Source organism: Salvelinus alpinus, chromosome 2 (assembly GCF_045679555.1).
Source record: "Salvelinus alpinus chromosome 2, SLU_Salpinus.1, whole genome shotgun sequence".
Lineage (NCBI taxonomy): Eukaryota > Metazoa > Chordata > Actinopteri > Salmoniformes > Salmonidae > Salvelinus > Salvelinus alpinus.
In genome coordinates this window covers 123,121,909-123,139,732 of record NC_092087.1, presented here as the reverse complement: position 1 = coordinate 123,139,732, position 17,824 = coordinate 123,121,909, and the positions used below count along the sequence as shown (strand labels likewise).

The following is a 17,824-nucleotide window of genomic DNA, read 5'->3' as shown; positions in this document are numbered from 1 at the left end:
CCTCCAAACATTTATTCAAGTTGGATAATCTCTGGGTGCCGACAGCAGTCGCACCATTGGAAGACATAACTTGGACTTTAGCATACAAAAGCCTGTTGCTGCTCATTTCCCGCGATCCATCAACCACATTTGGTGTGTCATCATAGTGGTCTCTGACTTGTGGTCAGACTCGCTCAGGTGGAACAAACTGAAACTTGAGACTTTTTTCAATGCTGATTTGAATGTCATTGAGAAAACAGAGAAGTGTCAAAGATTTTGTTTCGCAAACATCCATTCTGAGTTTAAAAGTAATCCTGAAAGTAATCATCTAGTTTTTCAAAAGTATCTGTAATCTGATTACACATTTCTTCTGGTAACGTAACAAATTACAGTTACCGTTTTTTTTTTTACATGTAATCTGTTACTCCACAACTCTGACTTTATCTGTATGTAGCTATGGGATTTTAAGGATAATACCTCTCTTCAGAGCACAAAATAAATGCACCCTTCATGTTTGAGGAGGTTTTCAGAGAGAAATTCAGATGAAAATGGCAACTGGTTTGTATAGTTTTTCCTTGTGCAGTTGTTCCTCCATCTGATAATGCAAGCATGCTCCTCGCTCCTCTTCCCTCTCCATCCCCTTATTAGACGCTTGATTGTGGTCTTAATGATGCGCTGTATGGTGAAGTCATATGATGATAACTGACAGGAGTTAGTGTTAATAAAAGTGACATTATGCAATTTTATAACGATCTGAAATGGGATTGCACTGTACAAGTGGATGTCGAATGCAATGGATATCGAGTCTGGTAATTATTTCATGTTGTGAGAAGTGTGAAGTGGTACTGTTAGGTTAGACTAATTGTGTAACTGTGAAATTAAGTGTACTGTATAATATAACATACAGCATGTTCTGGGCATTTGTATTAATGAGTCTCTGTTGTAGTAGTAATGTTCTCATGTCACACTTATCTATGAATACTTCCCCAACTGAAATGTATCATAGTTCAAAGTTCAACACATTGTGAAGCTCTCCTGCTGTGAATTAGTGGGTGTCAATTCACTCCTTAAAATGTCCTAGAAAGAAAGAAAACCTTTAATGTTCCTCAAGTAGGAAGTCTCAGAAAAGGGCTATGACTGAGATCTGATTTGATATTCATGTAAACGTCTGACGGTATAGGTTTTCAGATCGATTCTCATGTATTGTAGAATATCTATGTTTATCATAATGTGTTATCCTCAAGTCAAGGCCCATACAGTAAATTCCATATCAAAGCCGCTCAATCTAGATTATTCATAAGCAGATGTCATCCAGGACTCAAAACAAAGGATTTGCCAACATCGTCCTTTGCGTCAACAGATAGGCTTTAGTCCGTGGCATTGTAACAATTTGAAAGAATCCCTTGATATACAATATCTACATCTTCCGTTTTACAGTGAAACTGCTATGAAAAACACCAATAGTTTTGCTCTCCATATAGGATTTCTAGTCATTTCAATGGGCACATCCTTCTCCCCTCCCATTTCCTGGTGTCTGATACATTAATCACTCATTCTATTATAGAAGAGGTCATTTATGTAGCTCCTTTCTCTCAATATTTAAATTCAACCTTTTTAATTACATACTCTTGGGGTTCCCACCCATATCCTGAAGCACACTCTAATTTACATTCTGTCATAAGAGTAAATGGTTGGATTTCATCACCAGCTCTAACCGCCAGCAGGCTTATATTACGGGTTTTCTATACAAATGCAACTCGAGAGCAGCTCCCTTTTTAAATCCGCAGCTCTCGGTTTTGTTTGTGGTTATCAAGTTAAAATCTCATCAAGCCGCCACACGTGTCGGAAATAAAGGCAAAATGATTGATCCTCTTGAGCGTGAATGCTTAATTGATTGGTGTTTTTTCGTGCGGCACAGAAGTTGTCATTCGATCTCTACGACCCTCTACCTCGTTGTTGTGATACTAGGTTTGTTTTGGGGTTTCTAACTCACTGGACTTTATCATTCCATGTACAGGCCAGTGTACTAGTACAAATTGTACACTGACCAGTGCATGCAGACAGTACTGTACATGTTGCCTCAGACATGATGATGCAATGTTTTGTAGTCTATCTGGCCTACAAGTCACACTGTGTGTGAAATTAGAAATCTTGAGTAAACCACTAGTTTTCTGACATAAATGACATAAATACTACAAGAAAGGCTACTTTCTGACAACTGTTGTGAGGGGTCCTGAATGGTTGCCTGCGGTTGCTTGCTGTTGATGTGGGCCTCTGTGCGTGTGTTGTGTTTAATATGCCTACCAATTGCCCCTACCACACGGTAGTGAAACCATAGAGCTGCCATGGATGCCAAGGACTTAAATCCATTGAGATTATGGATGGACCTTTGCAAATTCTGTGACAGAGTTCTGAGAATATTCTGGGGACTGAGAGAAGGTGACAGGGATGTGTCAAGAGAGAACAAGAAGAATTGCCTCAATGCCAGCCGGACTTATCCGATTCCTGTGAACCTGGCCTGGAAAACAACATTATCCATTTCAATGAAACAGATTAGTCAGAATGTTGCTTCTTCACACTTCTCTTCCTGAAGTTTGGGGAAGTTTTTACTTTACTTCCTCCTTCAGATCAACTCAGCCCATCTCCTCATGATGCCTGAGTTATACGTTTCCACACGATTGGCTCTGAAACTACCTATAGAAAGGGAGAAGGAGGAAACAGACAAAGGATGTAAAAGGTGGAATATTGCTTCCTCTCACTTCCACTCTCTCTGAGAGTTCTCCTTTTTTTCGATATCTCTTTGGAGAGTTGCTGGAAATAACAAAACACATACCCTTTGAGGAGAACGCAGCAGGATGTAAGGCAGCGCATATGTTTGATAGTACACTATCAAATCTTTCTTATTCAACCCCAGATCCCAGCCCGAAAAACAACCTTTGCTACAGTTAAACAATTGCACGTGGGCCATTTATTCCACAATGTGATTTATACCCGACAGCGAGGGAATACGTGTATTTGGGGAGTTTCTCACTTCTTCTCTGCAGATCTTCTCAAACTCTGTCAGGTTGGATGGGGAGCGTACCTGCACAGCTATTTTCAGGTCTCTCCAGAGATGTTCGATCGGGTTCAAGTCCGGGCTCATTCAGAGACTTGTCCCGAAGCCACTCCTGTGTTGTCTTGGCTGTGTGCTGAGGGTCGTTGTCCGGTTGGACGGTGAACCTTCGCCCCAGTCTGAGCGCTCTGGAGCAGGTTTTCATCAAGATCTCTCTGTACTTTGCTCCCTTCATCTTTCCCTCAATCTTGACTAGTCTCCCTGTCCCTGCCACTGTATAACATCCCCACAGCATGATGCTACCACCACCATGCTTCACCATAGGGATAGTGCCAGGTTTCCTGTAGATGTGACACTTGGCATTCAGGCCAAAGAGTTGAATCTTCTTTCTTATGGTCTGAGAGTCCTTTAGGTGCCTTTTGGTAAACTCCAAGGGGGCTGTCATGTGCATTTTTCTGAGGAGTGGCTTCCGTCTGGCCACTCTACTATAAAAGCCTGATTGGTTGAGTGCTGCAGAGATGGTTGTTCTTCTGGAAGGTTCTCCCATCTCCACAGAGGAGCTCTGGAGCTCTATAAGAGTGACCATTAGGTTCTTGGTTACCTCTCTCACCAAGGCCCATTCCCTCCCGATTGCTCAGTTTGGCCAGGCAGCCAGCTTTTGGAAGAGACTTGGCGGTTCCAAACTTATTTCATGATGGAGGCCACTGTGTTCTTGGGGACCTTCAATGCTGCAGACATATTTTGGTACCCTTTCCCAGATCTGTGTCTTAACACAATCCTGTCTCGGAGCTCTACGGACAATTCCTTCGACCTCATGGCTTGGTTTTTGCTCTGACATGCACTGTCAACTGTGGGACCTTATATATGCATGTGTGTGCCTTTCCAAATCATGTCCAATCAATTGATTTTACCACAGGTAAATGTTTCAAGTTGTAGAAACATCTCAAGGATGATCAATGGAAACAGGCTCTACCTGAGCTCATTTTCGTGTCTCATAGCAAAGGGTCTGAATACTTATGTAAATAAGATATTTCTGTTTGTTATTTTTAATACATTTGTAAAAATGTCTAAACTAGTTTTCACTTTGTCATTATGGAGTATGTATTGTGTGCAGATTGATGAGGAAAAAAAATATTTAATACATTTTAGAATAAGCCTGTAACGTAACTGTTATGCATTGATATTCTAGTTTGTCCCTTTAGGGCACCTGTAACACCCCCCCTTATGTACATTGGAATGCTTGGAATGTTTTGTCCTGTAAAACACATTAAACAATGCCCACGTTAGTTTTTACTCTCGTCTCATGTCCTGCCCTTACATTAGTTGTATATATAATAGAGTGTGCTGTACAATAGTAACAAAATGTGGAAAAGGGGAAGGGGCCTGAATATTTTCAGAATGCACTGTAAAACAAGAGTGTGTTTGTGGACCCCCATTCATTAATACATGGCTTTGGAAAGCCTGGCAAGATTCCGTACAATCATCGCTAATGCTAAAGTGCACACGGTGTGGCAGCACCTGTGTGGAAACACAACTGTGTCGAACCACCTGCTTTCAATAGACTTTCAATCCCTTATTTACTCAAACGTATCCATTATTTTTTGTTTGTTACCTGTACATTACATAAGAAAATGATAAACGTAATTTAACCTACTTTAATTTCCTCTAGTTGTAAATAATGAACGGAAAGCTTTATTTAACTAGGCAAGTCAGTTAACAACAAATTCTTATTTTCAACAACAGCCTAGGAACAGTGGGTTAACTGCCTTGTTCAGGGGCAGAATGACAGATTTGTAGCTTGTCAGCTCGGGGATTTGAACTTGCAACCTTTCGGTTACTAGCACAACGCTCTAACCACTAGGCTACCCTGCTTCCCCTGACGTTGTACTTGTGCCATATCCACACAGCCAGAGCAAAGATCCCACCTAAAGATTATACCCGAAAGCCTGCTGCTGTGCTCTGACCGGAGCGTGACTCTGCCATGTCACAACAACCTTAATCCATTGTGAGGAAAGGGCAGAACGCGTGTTAGGTTGTTGTCAGGTAAGAAGAGGTTCTGAGGTGACCACACGATGAGTCAACACCATTGCGTTTCAAGTCAGTGGCGATGCTTGGCGATGAGCGGAAAAAAGGCGGTGACTTTTTAGTGGTGACTCGCTTGTGGATTTGTCTCGGTGTGACCTAAAAAGCTGTCTTCGCCCTCATGCAAAAAGAATCACGCCTGGAGGGGGAATTTCAAACTTTTATATGTTTATTGAAGGATTTGTTCTGGAAAAGAGCTTTGTGGAATGTAGAGAACAGGGGAGAACATGAGGTCAAGCTAAGAGGAGTGAAAGAGGAATGTTGAACGTGACAAAGATATCAACAAGACAGTATGTGAGGTCACTTCAAAAGATCCTCCAAATGTCAGCGTTTCTTCCGCTATAGTTCTTCAAAGCACTTCGAGAGTGCATTTGTGAATGAAAGCGGTGACATGCATTCATGCCATGAAGGCCATGCTTAAAGCGCCATGAAAGGATGACTTAGGACCATAGTGAGATTTAAACTTTCATGTCTCTTAGTTGTTTTCCCCTGTGTCCAGTAACTTGATCAAAGTGCCATAAAAGTATGATTTGTGAAATGTAAACGTTCATTTTTTCCCCCCTGTGTCCAGTAACTTATGACAAATGCTGTATCTTGTGCTCACTCTTGTCTGTTATATGCATACAGTTCCATGTTAAGGTTAGGTACATTGAGAGATTGAAACATTCCTGTCTCATAGCTTTTCTCCTCCACAAAGTGTTCAGGAACACTTGAAAAATAATAATAATATATTTAGGAGGTGCTTATATTTGTCCTGTTACAAGTGTGTCATGGAAATGTGTTCCTTGCATATCCCAACTCCCCCTGAGACACCCGCAGGGAGTGGAGTTACGGTCAGGATCACTATTGCCCAGCTCCCCTGGAGCAATTCGGGTTAAGTGCCTTGATCAAGGGCCTCGCAACAGATTTCTCATCTTGTCAGCTCCAGGATTCAAACCAGCGACCTTGCCAAATGCTGTTAACCTCCAGGCTACCTGCAGTAGCTATACAGTACTTACAGTACCTTGGTTCTTATCTAAAATCTTCATTTCACACAGTGGGAATATTTATTGACTTCCTAGTTTATTATCTGAAAGCCAGAGAGCCTAGATGTTATAGTGAATATGTTTGTGCATCAGACACATTTCCCTGCTCCTGCTGTTGTGGTTTTGTTTCATGCGTGGACTGTTTCATATTTTCTTGTCTCTGTTGCCTGTTTCTCATTTCTCAAGGTCACTCCAAGTGTTGAGATAAAGAAGAAAAAACACATCTCCTCTCACCGATTGGACCCAGTCTGTAAATGTGAATGTTTTCTTCCATTATTCATTCACGCTTGAGTTTCCACCCTCCTACATGTCTCTCACCAACGATCCACTGTGCTCTTCCGGCAAACACCTGCAAAAATCTTTCCGTACCCTTATTGTGTCAATTCTCCAAAAGTCATTTTCAATCATGCTTCAATGGATTATGTTATTAGAGGAGAGATTCTGCTACAGTTAATGTGCTTTAGGGTTGAGAAGTGTGTGTGTGCGTGTGTGTGTGTGTGTGTGTGTGTGTGTGTGTGTGTGTGTGTGTGTGTGTGTGTGTGTGTGTGTGTGTGTGTGTGTGTGTGTGTGTGTGTGTGTGTGTGTGTGTGTGTGTGTGTGTGTGTGTCTCAATGCCTCTGCGTTGTGTATATGTTCCAACAGATAAACACTCTGACAGCTTGTACAATGCTGGTCACCTTCCTGAGATAAGGTATGCTGATGGTAGCAGATATTATTAAAAGCTTTATTTGCTGCCTTTGCTCTCGACACCTTCCTCTACTGATGCATTCTCTTCAATATTTTTCCCCCTCTTCATTTTCTCCTCCATTTCTTTCTCTTCCTCACTCTCTGTTTCTTTCCGCGCCAGCGGAATGGATTTTCACAGTCGTCACAAAACTTTCAGCTCAGCTACTCTCTGAACTCCAAACGACGGCAGTTTGCTGATGGGAGGCTCTTGTGATTTATCCCGGAGATGTGATTGTTAATGGTGTATATTAAGGGGTTAGATTAGCCTGAGACAATGTGCTATCACAGTCCCTTTTACTGTGGGCCTTATTGTCAGTTAACTGTTTCTTTATGGGCCCCCGACTCTCCAGAACATTTTCTACCACATTCTCTGTGTTGACTGCACTATTCTCTAAGTTGTTTTTCAAGAGGATAGAGATGATTTTCTTCTTTTTAAAGTAAAAACACTTTTTCTTCCAGCACCCCGCAATGGGATCTGCTATGAGGATGGATAATGAAGAGTTAGAGCAGTTTGGGTTTTGAATAGTTCCAGTCAGCTATTTCCTTTCAACTATTCACTTTTTTCCCTTTTAGTCGGTTTTTGCATGACCTTTTCACATTACCTGTCTTCATCTGTCTCTTATTAAGATCGCTGGCCCCACAGTCTCTCTGCTATCCAGCACTATCTATCAGAGCAATGATGGTAAGGCATTGCCCAATTCATGCCCATTGCGGTTTGTCTCTGCCAACCAAATCTCAGTCGCTAAACTCTCATTTTCCTTCTTGTCCAGAGGTCTCAGCATTGATTCAGACAGTTGAATCATCGGGTCTAGGATCTGGTGTTTGAACCCATATTGCATCTGTCATTCCCCTGCAGTCTGACTAGGAACAAAAATAACTTGTAGTATCTCGAACAATAGCTGTAGAAATGTTTCACTGTGGATTCAGACGTTGTGTTCAGAACCCTTTAAGACTGGATGCCTGGGCTTCGTCTACGTTCAGAATAATGTTTAAGAATGTCAATCAGAGGAAAGATCTTGTTTTGACCCTGAAGGCTTGATCTTGACTCGGGGTCTTCAGCTAAGAACTTTCCTGTTTTCTCTCTTCTCTCTCACAGTTGCAATGTCAAGTAAAGTTGTTCCTTTTTGTTAACCCCACTTCTGACACCAACAACCCGACTTTGTAAAAGTTTTGGGCCCCGGTATAATTTTTGGATAAGGTTTTTTGCACTGGCTAGTGTGTCTGGTGTCTTAGTTATGCTAGCATCCAGTTACTATCTCTTTGGTTTGGTCAGCGGCCAGCCAAGTCAGCTTCAAGAGACAGAGAGAGACCTCAGTCTGTGAGCTAGCTATGCAAGATAGATCACCAACCTTTAGTTTCGCTGCTGGAACAATACAGGAATAGGACCTCTGAGTCAGTTGCGCTCCTGAACGCCCCAGTCTTTTTCTCTTCTGTTTTGTGTGTTACGACAGACTGAGATGATTTGGTTTTGGAGTTTGGTCCCACTCTCGCTTTGAAGTACTGAGCTTTTTCCTCTCTCCCCAGAGCCTGGTCTCCACACAGTGGCTCTGTACACCAACCACTTAATGGTTCTGCTTTACAAACAGCCATCTGGCAAAGCCTCACAACAATGTCGAATGTGATTTGTGGTCAGAGATTTTTTTTTACTGTTCATATGATGTTCATGAAGGAACATGCACATTGTTTCCCCCCTCTATCTCACACCTCTGTGAAAAAGCTCCTCACTTTGTGTCAGGGAAGATGGAACCTGGTCAAAACACTGGGGGATTTGATTACCGGGAAGAAACATCCGGGATTCTGTTATTTCCCTGGACTGTTACAGTATATGTACATGTTACATGTTCAGCAATCTGCAGTATGAGGTACATGGTTTTAGTGTGTATGAATAATCTCAACATGAATCTTCAAACAAGATTTAGCCTCACTCTGTCTTACCTTTTTACTGTATATTACCCCTCAGTGTTTACTTTAACACAACAATATTACTTAGTACTTAGACACTAATCTCTTTCACTGTCGGTATATTGTATTCTGAAGCAACTGCCTTTCATTGCTTGGAAAAGAAAGTTCTTGGATTGAAGCGCCTAGTAAATGAGAGTTTAACTCTAGGATATGAGAGAAGTTTTCTCTTGCCTCAAAGGGTGTACAGTTGGAATGGTTGATTAAACTGCTTCAAGCACTCTTATTTACCTTGAAGAACTGACTTCTTTACTGTAGTGAAAGCATTTCATCACTAATATCCACACTACCTCAGGGTTTCTTCCTGGATGCAGGCAGACACAACAGCAGACAGTGCAACTACTGCAGTACCTAACCCCCTCTGATAGTCAAGGAATATTCCAGACTGATGCTATCTTCCATCAGCATGTCAAAACCCCATTAGTTTCAGGTGCCTGGAAAGCCTTGTGATATTTCATAAACTGCTACTCCAACAGCAAGAGCGAGTATTAGCTCTCTATTGTGCTGCTGAAGAAACTGCAGCTATGTTTCGCTCAGAATTGAAATTCTGAAGGCAAATGAAGTTTTGTCTTTTTCTCAGAATCTCCCTTCACTTGCAACACTGCTTCTGTCTCTCTCTGTCTCACTCTCCCTCAACACATTGTATCCAGACCAGAACCTAAACACCAGATAAACAACCGTCTCGGTGGACAGGGGCTGATGAGGAAGAAAGTATTGAATAGAAAACAAGGAAGGAAGAGAAGTGCCTATTGTATGGCGGTGTAGCCAGGTTTCAACACCGCAATGCTAATTATGACTACAGCTTCCTTCCCCACAGACAGTCATGAATATGTATGTCATTCTAGGTTTTGGATTATCAAAAAAAGGCGCCTTGGAAATCAGACTATCTGAAAGAGGCATATGCGTTTTGGTTTGGAGGTTTGATTGAATGCATTTCTGACTGATTGTACAGTCTGTCTGTGACACTCTCACACCAGAGCCTTAGTACTTGAGGATAGAACTAAGTGGTGAAAAGTAAAATGGATGCAAAGCCTACATACAATACCACACAGGAGCCTGCTATCTCTTCAATGTATGCTTGACAAGCCACTCAGGCAGGCAGCATTCTGTGTCTGGTCTGTAATGTCCCTGCCTGCCGCGGACATGAGAAGACTCTAACAATATAACGCAGCCATTGGGAGCTTCCTAGTACTCGGAGGCCCATTCCACATAATATTTCCCTCTCCAATCAGTCATCGCCCCATTCATTTCTCTGACTCTTAAAAAAAAAAATCCTGTCGAAGCTGTCAGCACGCCCTCATGCAGTGTCTTTCTCTCTCGTTATTCTACTTTGTAATCATCGTGACCGTCTCTCCCCGGCACACAGGAAAGAACTGGAATAAAGAAAGATCTTATTGTAATTTCACCTGAAACTCTATTACTGGCAGAGCTGCACAACTCTCTGCCGACTACGCCATCAGGAGAGAGAAAACCTGAAGAGCTATAAAATAAGAATTCTTTCCCATTCGTCTTTCCTCACTGATACTGTAAATTGCACCGCACATCCGAAGGGGGTTAATGCTGAGTGGGTGTGGACTTTTCGCAGTCTTCAGATTGAAATAATTAGGTAATCACAGGGACATGGTAGCTATTCTTAGGCTCATGTGAACATGCACACACAGTCGGTGCGAAAGTGTAGCCTGTCTATACAGCCATAAACGGTGACGCATTTTCAAAACACAAGATAGGCTACAGAAATAAACTGTGTTTTACACCTGCATTTTGAGCTGAAAGTCATTCATGTTAGCAACCAATATCAGCTAGGGATATATAGTGTCACGTCCCTGGTGTCCAGAGCAAGCAAAATCATACGGCCTATTTTTAACGGAGGTTGCAGGATCATATGGAAAACATGTCTGTCTGCACCGAGCCATCACTTTGGAGGGCAGCATGCTTGCAGAGTGCTTGTTGTCAGCCGGGTAGCCCTGTTCTTCCTCACAAATGTCATAATAAATTGAGCATAATACGATAAATCTTCATCCCATAATATTGAAAGCAGAGCAATGTTACAGCTGTTTATCTTTAGACATACACTGAGTATATAAAACATGAAAAACAACTGCTTCTTCCATTACATAGATTGACCAGGTGAATCCAGGTGAAATCTATGATCCCTTATTGATGTCACTTGTTAAATCCACTTCAATCAGTGTAGATGAAGGGGAGGAGACAGGTTGAAAAAGGATTGTTAAGCCATGAGACAATTGAGATGGTGTATGTGTGTTATTCAGATGGTGAATATAGTAGTAGGACACAAACACACCGGTTTGTGTCGAAAACTGCAACGCTGCTTGGTTTTTCAGGCTCAACAGTTTCCAGGGTGTATCATGAATGGTCCATCACCCAAAGGACATCCAGCCAAATTGACACAACTGTGGGATTCATTGGAGTCAACATGGGCCAGCATCGCTGTGGAGCGCTTTCGACACCTTGTAGAATCCATGCCCCAACAAATTGAGGCTGTTTTGAGGGGGAGGGCAACTCAATATTAGGAAGTCATTCCTAATGTTTGGTCAACTCTGTTTATAGCCAATAGGCACCCAAACTTGGCCTTTCTGAAATATGAAATTAGATCAATCAAATCACCACGTAGCCTGTTCTGGAAAAGATGAGTTAGTAGTAAATCTCTAAACTGTATTTTATATGGATGATAAACGTAGATCTACTCTGTTTTAATCAGGGAAAATTTGAATAAATTATACAAGTTATTTTTGATCACTAATGTGGATATGCGCGCCCACCTTTGTGCTCCAATGCTGATGACTCATTGGTCAACAATCAAGACGAGCAACCTTTTGGTTCTGAAGCATGGATGAGCATTTAAAGATGACTTGCAGGATTCAGAACGACAAAATGTGTATAAAACCAACAAAACATTGGGTGGGGGGGGGGAATTCTACTATCACTGAAAGGGCACTTTGGAGACTGGAAAGGCAAAGGGGAATGTGCTCTGCACTGGTAGAGATGTGGTTGTGGTTGTAAGCAGGTGTTGGTACATAACCACTGTCTATAAGTCTGTATGTCTGTCTGTCTATACTTTGAACTGCCTGTGTCTGTATTTCTCTCAGTCTAAACACATTTTTTTTCATTTACAGATCAACAGACTATGGCTCCACCTATGAGAGGATGAATGACAAAGTGGGATCTAAGACGGTCCTGAGTTACCTGTATGTCTGTCCATCCAATAAGAGAAAGGTAAGACAAACTTCAAAAAAGTGATTTTCAATAACACAATAATGACTAAGACTTAGAAGAACGTAATTACATTTAGTTGAGTTAACTAGAACTGAATTGTTCATTGCCCATTCTCTGCTGCCGCTATTTGCTCTTTCTGATCAAATCAAATGTTAACTCGAAGTGAAGGTTAGACGGTAGACTCAAATAAATATGGTTTGAATAAATATTTTCTTTCATGCTTTTAATTGTTTTTGTAGTTCGTGAAATAACCTAAGTTTAATGACCATATTTAGCTCAAGAAAGTCAATTCAAGATTGCTACCAAGAAACACTTACTCATACTGTAGTTATAGCCTCAGGACATTTACCATGACACAACACAGAGAACAAAAAGACCTGTTAGAAAGACAAAACGTATTCAAGAAAGAATCTTGTTGGTTTGTAGATAAATGCTGAAGCAAAACTAATTGAAAAAAGTAGTTTTGCTTCAGCATTTATCTACAAACCAACAAGATTCTTTCTTGAATATCTTCTCTGAGCAAAATACATTTTTACTCTGCGAAGGAGACCATCTATTCCACATTATAACACCGGTGTCTCAGTCTCTCCTGAAAACTTTCTAAGGGTCATGTTAAGGTCCCTCACTAGCAAACCGTCCATGAATAAACTTTTCTCTGTTGGTAATGTGAAGGGAAAAGGGCCCCAGCTGGCTTTCTGGGCCTCCTGAAGAGAGTCAAATCAGTCCATAGATCACTAGCGCTGACCCTGAAAATCCCTCTATGGAAAGAGAGGGTTTGTGGGATACCGAGCTGATGGACTTAACCCAGGTCAGCCTTGAACTCAGTAATACCTAGGTCTGACCCTGTGACTATTTTCCCACTGGCCGGCCGGACTTAGCGATAGACCCTATAGTCTAGTTGAAGGTTGAGTATGCCCATTCAGCACATTTCCCAGGTATAGGGATAAAGGCTAACCAAGCCAAAGACACACGATATACGTGGACAGGCAACAGATTTGCTGGAAGGGCCTTATCATCTCCCTTTTATGGTGATAACTACAAGATCCTTGGTCTTTCTCCACCCAAGTTAGGGAACTACATTGTAGTAGAAGCTAGTCACGAGATCCTATGATGTCCAGATGCCCTTGTTAGGGCCACGTTTTGTAGACAACCACTATTGACCTCTGGCTTCCACCGACCCACAATCCTTCTCACCTTATCTTTTATCTCATTATGGATGGATGAGCCCAACTCTCTACTGGATAAGCTGGGATGTTTTCTCCTCATTGCATTCCAGTGGCCACGCATAACATGTGTGTGTAGCATGGGGAAAACACTGCGAGGATTATGTCTATATCTGTTGAGATGAGGCAGTAATGACCCTTAAATCACCATGACAATATATTTGTGTATTTAATGCCTCAAAGGTGTTTTTTCTCCCACGTGAATATTACAATATTACAATATTACAATCGATTGGTTTCCACACAACAGTATTCTGTTAACGTCACCGACTATATTCTCACATGATGTCTAAAGGAAAAAAAGACAGAGGCTTGACCCTTTCAAGGAGCAGATAATAGATTTGAATGATGGTGGTGACATTTATCTTCAAGCTTGTGAAGAAAACACCCATCATGAATTGCCCTTACGCATGTTCAGCCTTATTTCGAGGTCTTCTGCACAGTTTGACTCACAGCCACTGATAATAATGAAGAGTCTAGCATTCTAGACGTATGCATAGAATTAATAGACATAGAATGAATAGACATTATATTTCTATGGTTGTATCTAGAGTGATATCCCAATTCACCACAATTTAGCCTTTTAATACCTTCCCAACAGACTGCTCACTCACAGATAGGCCGCAATTGATCTGTGTTTGACAAGATTATTCTGCTGTGAGAAATCCTCTCCTCCGCTCCGCCCCTTGTTTGTGGACAGCAGATGGCTCAAGCACCGTCCAACAGCAGGCTTCAGCCCCTCAGACAACACAGCAATGACTATCGCACTTCTCGCTTGATGATTAGCTGGCCTCCCACCAACTAGCTGAACATCAGCAGATAACATGCCGAGGTTATCCCTCCAACCTGTATTGATCTAAGCTTAGTTACTAACCTCACTCCTCTTTGTTCCCAGGAGATCAGTTGACATGTGGATGTGGAGCGAAATGTTAATTACCTGCCGATGGTATATTTGATGACGTGAAAGTTATTGACGATGATGTGAGCTGTTACGTAACCTCCCCTCGTGGAACTTAGTGCCTGTCAAAACTGATTCAGGAACAGATGGACATGCCCATATCCATATGGATCCACATAAACAATCTCAGAAGGAAATTAATTCAATCTACTGAGAGATGGGTTACGAGAAGGCTTTTAGTCCAGTTATGGTATTTGTCCAATACATTTTTCTACATTTTGTAAGAGAAATTATGTTTAAATAAGGTTTATTCTTGAATATGTCACATGGCAAATAATATTTACCGTGCAGGAAGTTAAATCAGGTTGGTTTAAGATGAATCATCTTTGGCCGTTAATACATTTCCAGACTCAAATTCCTTTTATTCTCAACATATAAAGTGTAATATTACACCTTCCATTAAATGCAGGAGTGATACAGGGGATATACAGAGTACAGCTATACACACAGCTATACAACAAGCCCTCAATAGAGATATGTCTTAATATGTAGTGTATTACAGTAAATATAAAGGAAGCCTGGTTGAAAAGGACTCGCCTAAAGTATTATTATTAGAGAGCTGAGAAACATTCAGTGTCTCCCTGTTCAGTGGTAAAGAAACACTGATTCAACTAGATCCTTCAAGGACTTCTAGCATTTGTACTTTCCCCTCTAAGTGGTGAGACAGAGAGAAAGGTCCTGACAGAAGAATCAGAAATACAAGGTGAAATACAATTTCCACTCATACTAAATGCTGTCGTTTAATACGATATTATGAAAAATGATTAGACCTGACGTTAGAAACTATTTAATTACATGTGGCAAGGCCCTAAGACACTGGGGGAAATAGACGGGGCCCTTCGCAGTCCCTCGTCCCTCAGTGAGGGCAATGATAATGGCAAAATTCGAAGGTGAGGCGAACAACAAAAATCGAAGAAACATATATTTTTTAAGAAAAAACCTGGCACAGAGTCCGCAGTCTGTTTATTGGCTTTAATGAAAAACAATTTATCTAAATCACTACCAGGTAGGATTCCTAGTTAAAGCTGGGGAAAGAGGGGTGGGAAGGATTCCTAGTTAAAGCTGGGGAAAGAGTGCTGGGGAGGATTCCTAGTTAAAGCTGGGGAAAGACGGTGGGATTTTTGTCAGTGACAAATGCACTGCTGTTTTTTCCAATTCAAATCTGTTGCAGGCAAAGAAAACACAGCAGTTTGGGCTGTGACACTATCCAAGTCACGCTTTTCCCTTCTCCTTTTTCTGTCTGGGTTTAGTAGTTAATTATCATTAAAGCCAGGTGTCAGGTTAATGTCTTATTGCATTAAATCACAAAGAGAAAGCATATTTGAGCTATGTGTCTTATTAATCAACATGTCTATGGATTCATTTGAGAAAAAAGGCCCTGGTTCTATATAGTGGAAATGCTTTTAAAGGATATATCTGTGTTTTGAGAGTAATGAACTGTAATGAAAATGTCTGCTTTACTTCCCCCACAAATAAATCATATTATACCAAGATATACTGTAGATAGTAGACCAATAAGGTCAGATTTTGTTACAATGTAGTATTTCATATTATATATCATACAGGCTTCCAAACAAAGGGCTTTTCTTAACTAAGTTGTGTCAACGTTGTGTACTTTTACAGTATCTTTGGTTTTATAGTATGAACATGTACTGTAATTTACATAATTATACCTAATACCTACATTTGTGTTCCTATTATAATTTTAGTTTTACAGATCTTGCTCTGTTATTGCTTTCACGAGAGGCTCATTTCCAACAAACATTTACATTTCACTGAATTTATGACAAAATGAAAGTAGAGACTGTATTATTCCTAGCATGGAATTAGAATTCGCGCCACTGTGGTAACAGAGTATTCCACAAAGACATGATTCTTAATTGCACAAATATTTGTTCTTTCTCATCACAGATGTAGATATTGTTCCAAACAAATTGCATTGCCTAGACATGTAGTCACGCTTGGTAAACGCCAAGTTGTGGAGTTCTCTCTTGCTTCACAGCTGTGTTACAGAATACCATAGCACAGCAGCCTATTGATCTACACTATATTCTTAAAACTTTATTCTTAAAACTTATCCTATTCTTTAACATAGCAACGTATTGTTGTAGTTGTATTGTGGCCCCTCATGGTTGACTTATATATCCACAGGGGTATTCTGAACCACCACTATCTCATTAAAGTGAATGTATCTGGAGTGGGGTGACTGGAAGCCAAAGTGCACCAAAGAGCAGACCTGTGCGTGCACTGGAAGATGCCAAAAAACCATGGCAACAGAGCGCGAGAGGCACATTTGTAAAATGAAGTCCAAAACAATGTGAAGGTGTTAGCGCTAGTAACAGCTTGATGCATGCCAACCACTAGACCTGGAGTGCTGACATGGTGACCCCTTCTATCTCTCTCTCTCTCTCTCTCTCTCTCTCTATCTTCCCCTCACTCTCACTCTCTCTCTCATAACTCCCCTTTTTTTTTATCCCTCTCCATCTCCTCCCTCACCCCTCTTCTCTCTCTCTCCATCCCACCCCCCTCTCCCTCTCTTCCAGATAATGGTGCTGACAGACCCTGAGTTTGAGAGCAGTGTGCTCATCAGCTCGGATGAAGGAGTGAGCTATCAGAAATACCGCCTCAGCTTCTACATCCTAAGCCTTCTGTTCCATCCAACACAGGAGGATTGGGCTCTAGCCTACAGCCACGACCAGAAGGTGAGCTCCATGTCATTTTTTCACCGCAGTTGGTTGTTTTATACAGTATGCTTTGGATTTTGAACAGTGATACACAGTTGGATAAAACTCCAAGCTATACATTTTAATCTTATTTCCATCTCGGTTTCAACAGCGCCATGTTGGTTTATTGAATATTCTTCTGCCATGATTTAATGATTTATTTAGCTGGAAGTTTTGATTAGGATATTGATTATTGTTATCCATTTGATGTTACCTTATTTAATTACCATGGCGATTTATTTAGAGCAATGGAAATGTTTTGTGTTATAACATGATTCCAACTACACAGTAACTTTACTTGTAACTACAATTGAACATTCTAATTTTCATTAGAAAATGTCAGCACTATTGGCCTGCATACCACATACAGCGACTATGCAGTTCTATACACCAGTGCTCTCATCTGTAACCTTCCTTGTACAGTGCTCTCATGTTGAGGAGAGCTCTGTACCCTCCATTCACACACAGGTCACATCCCATATAACCCCCTGTGAAGAAGACCTACCATTATGGCCAATGAGTCTGACCAGGGTACCAAGATGGCTATCACACAGGGGAGTCTGGTTGAGGAGGGAGAATACTGACACCTTGGGTTGCTAACTGACCCCAATATCAGTCATAACAATGAAACCTGGACAGATCCAGAGGTTGTAATTTGTTACGTTTTCGGTCTGTGATGGCCTTCGTTTTAAAATGCCGTCTACTCTTACGAATTTGAAACAGAACCTTTTGGGCTGTTTGATGTACACTATAGATGTTGGTGATGTTTTGTTTGCATTAAAATGATGAACCATTGTGGACATGGAACTCTCTCAGAAGACAAACCTTTGTGGACATGGAACACCCTCAGAAGACGAACCTTT

At 41.2% G+C, this 17,824-nt stretch overlaps 1 protein-coding gene across 3 annotated transcripts in view; it reads left to right on the top strand.

Moving 5' to 3' along the window:
- Positions 1-17,824, top strand: part of LOC139568649 (VPS10 domain-containing receptor SorCS3-like) — a 207,669-nt gene that overhangs the window by 102,208 nt on the left and 87,637 nt on the right. For all 3 annotated transcript variants that reach the window (XM_071390617.1, XM_071390618.1, XM_071390619.1), the window contains exons 3-4: positions 11,958-12,057; positions 16,782-16,940. In XM_071390617.1, the coding sequence (XP_071246718.1) occupies positions 11,958-12,057; positions 16,782-16,940 (259 nt within the window). The remainder of the gene's footprint in view (positions 1-11,957; positions 12,058-16,781; positions 16,941-17,824) is intronic.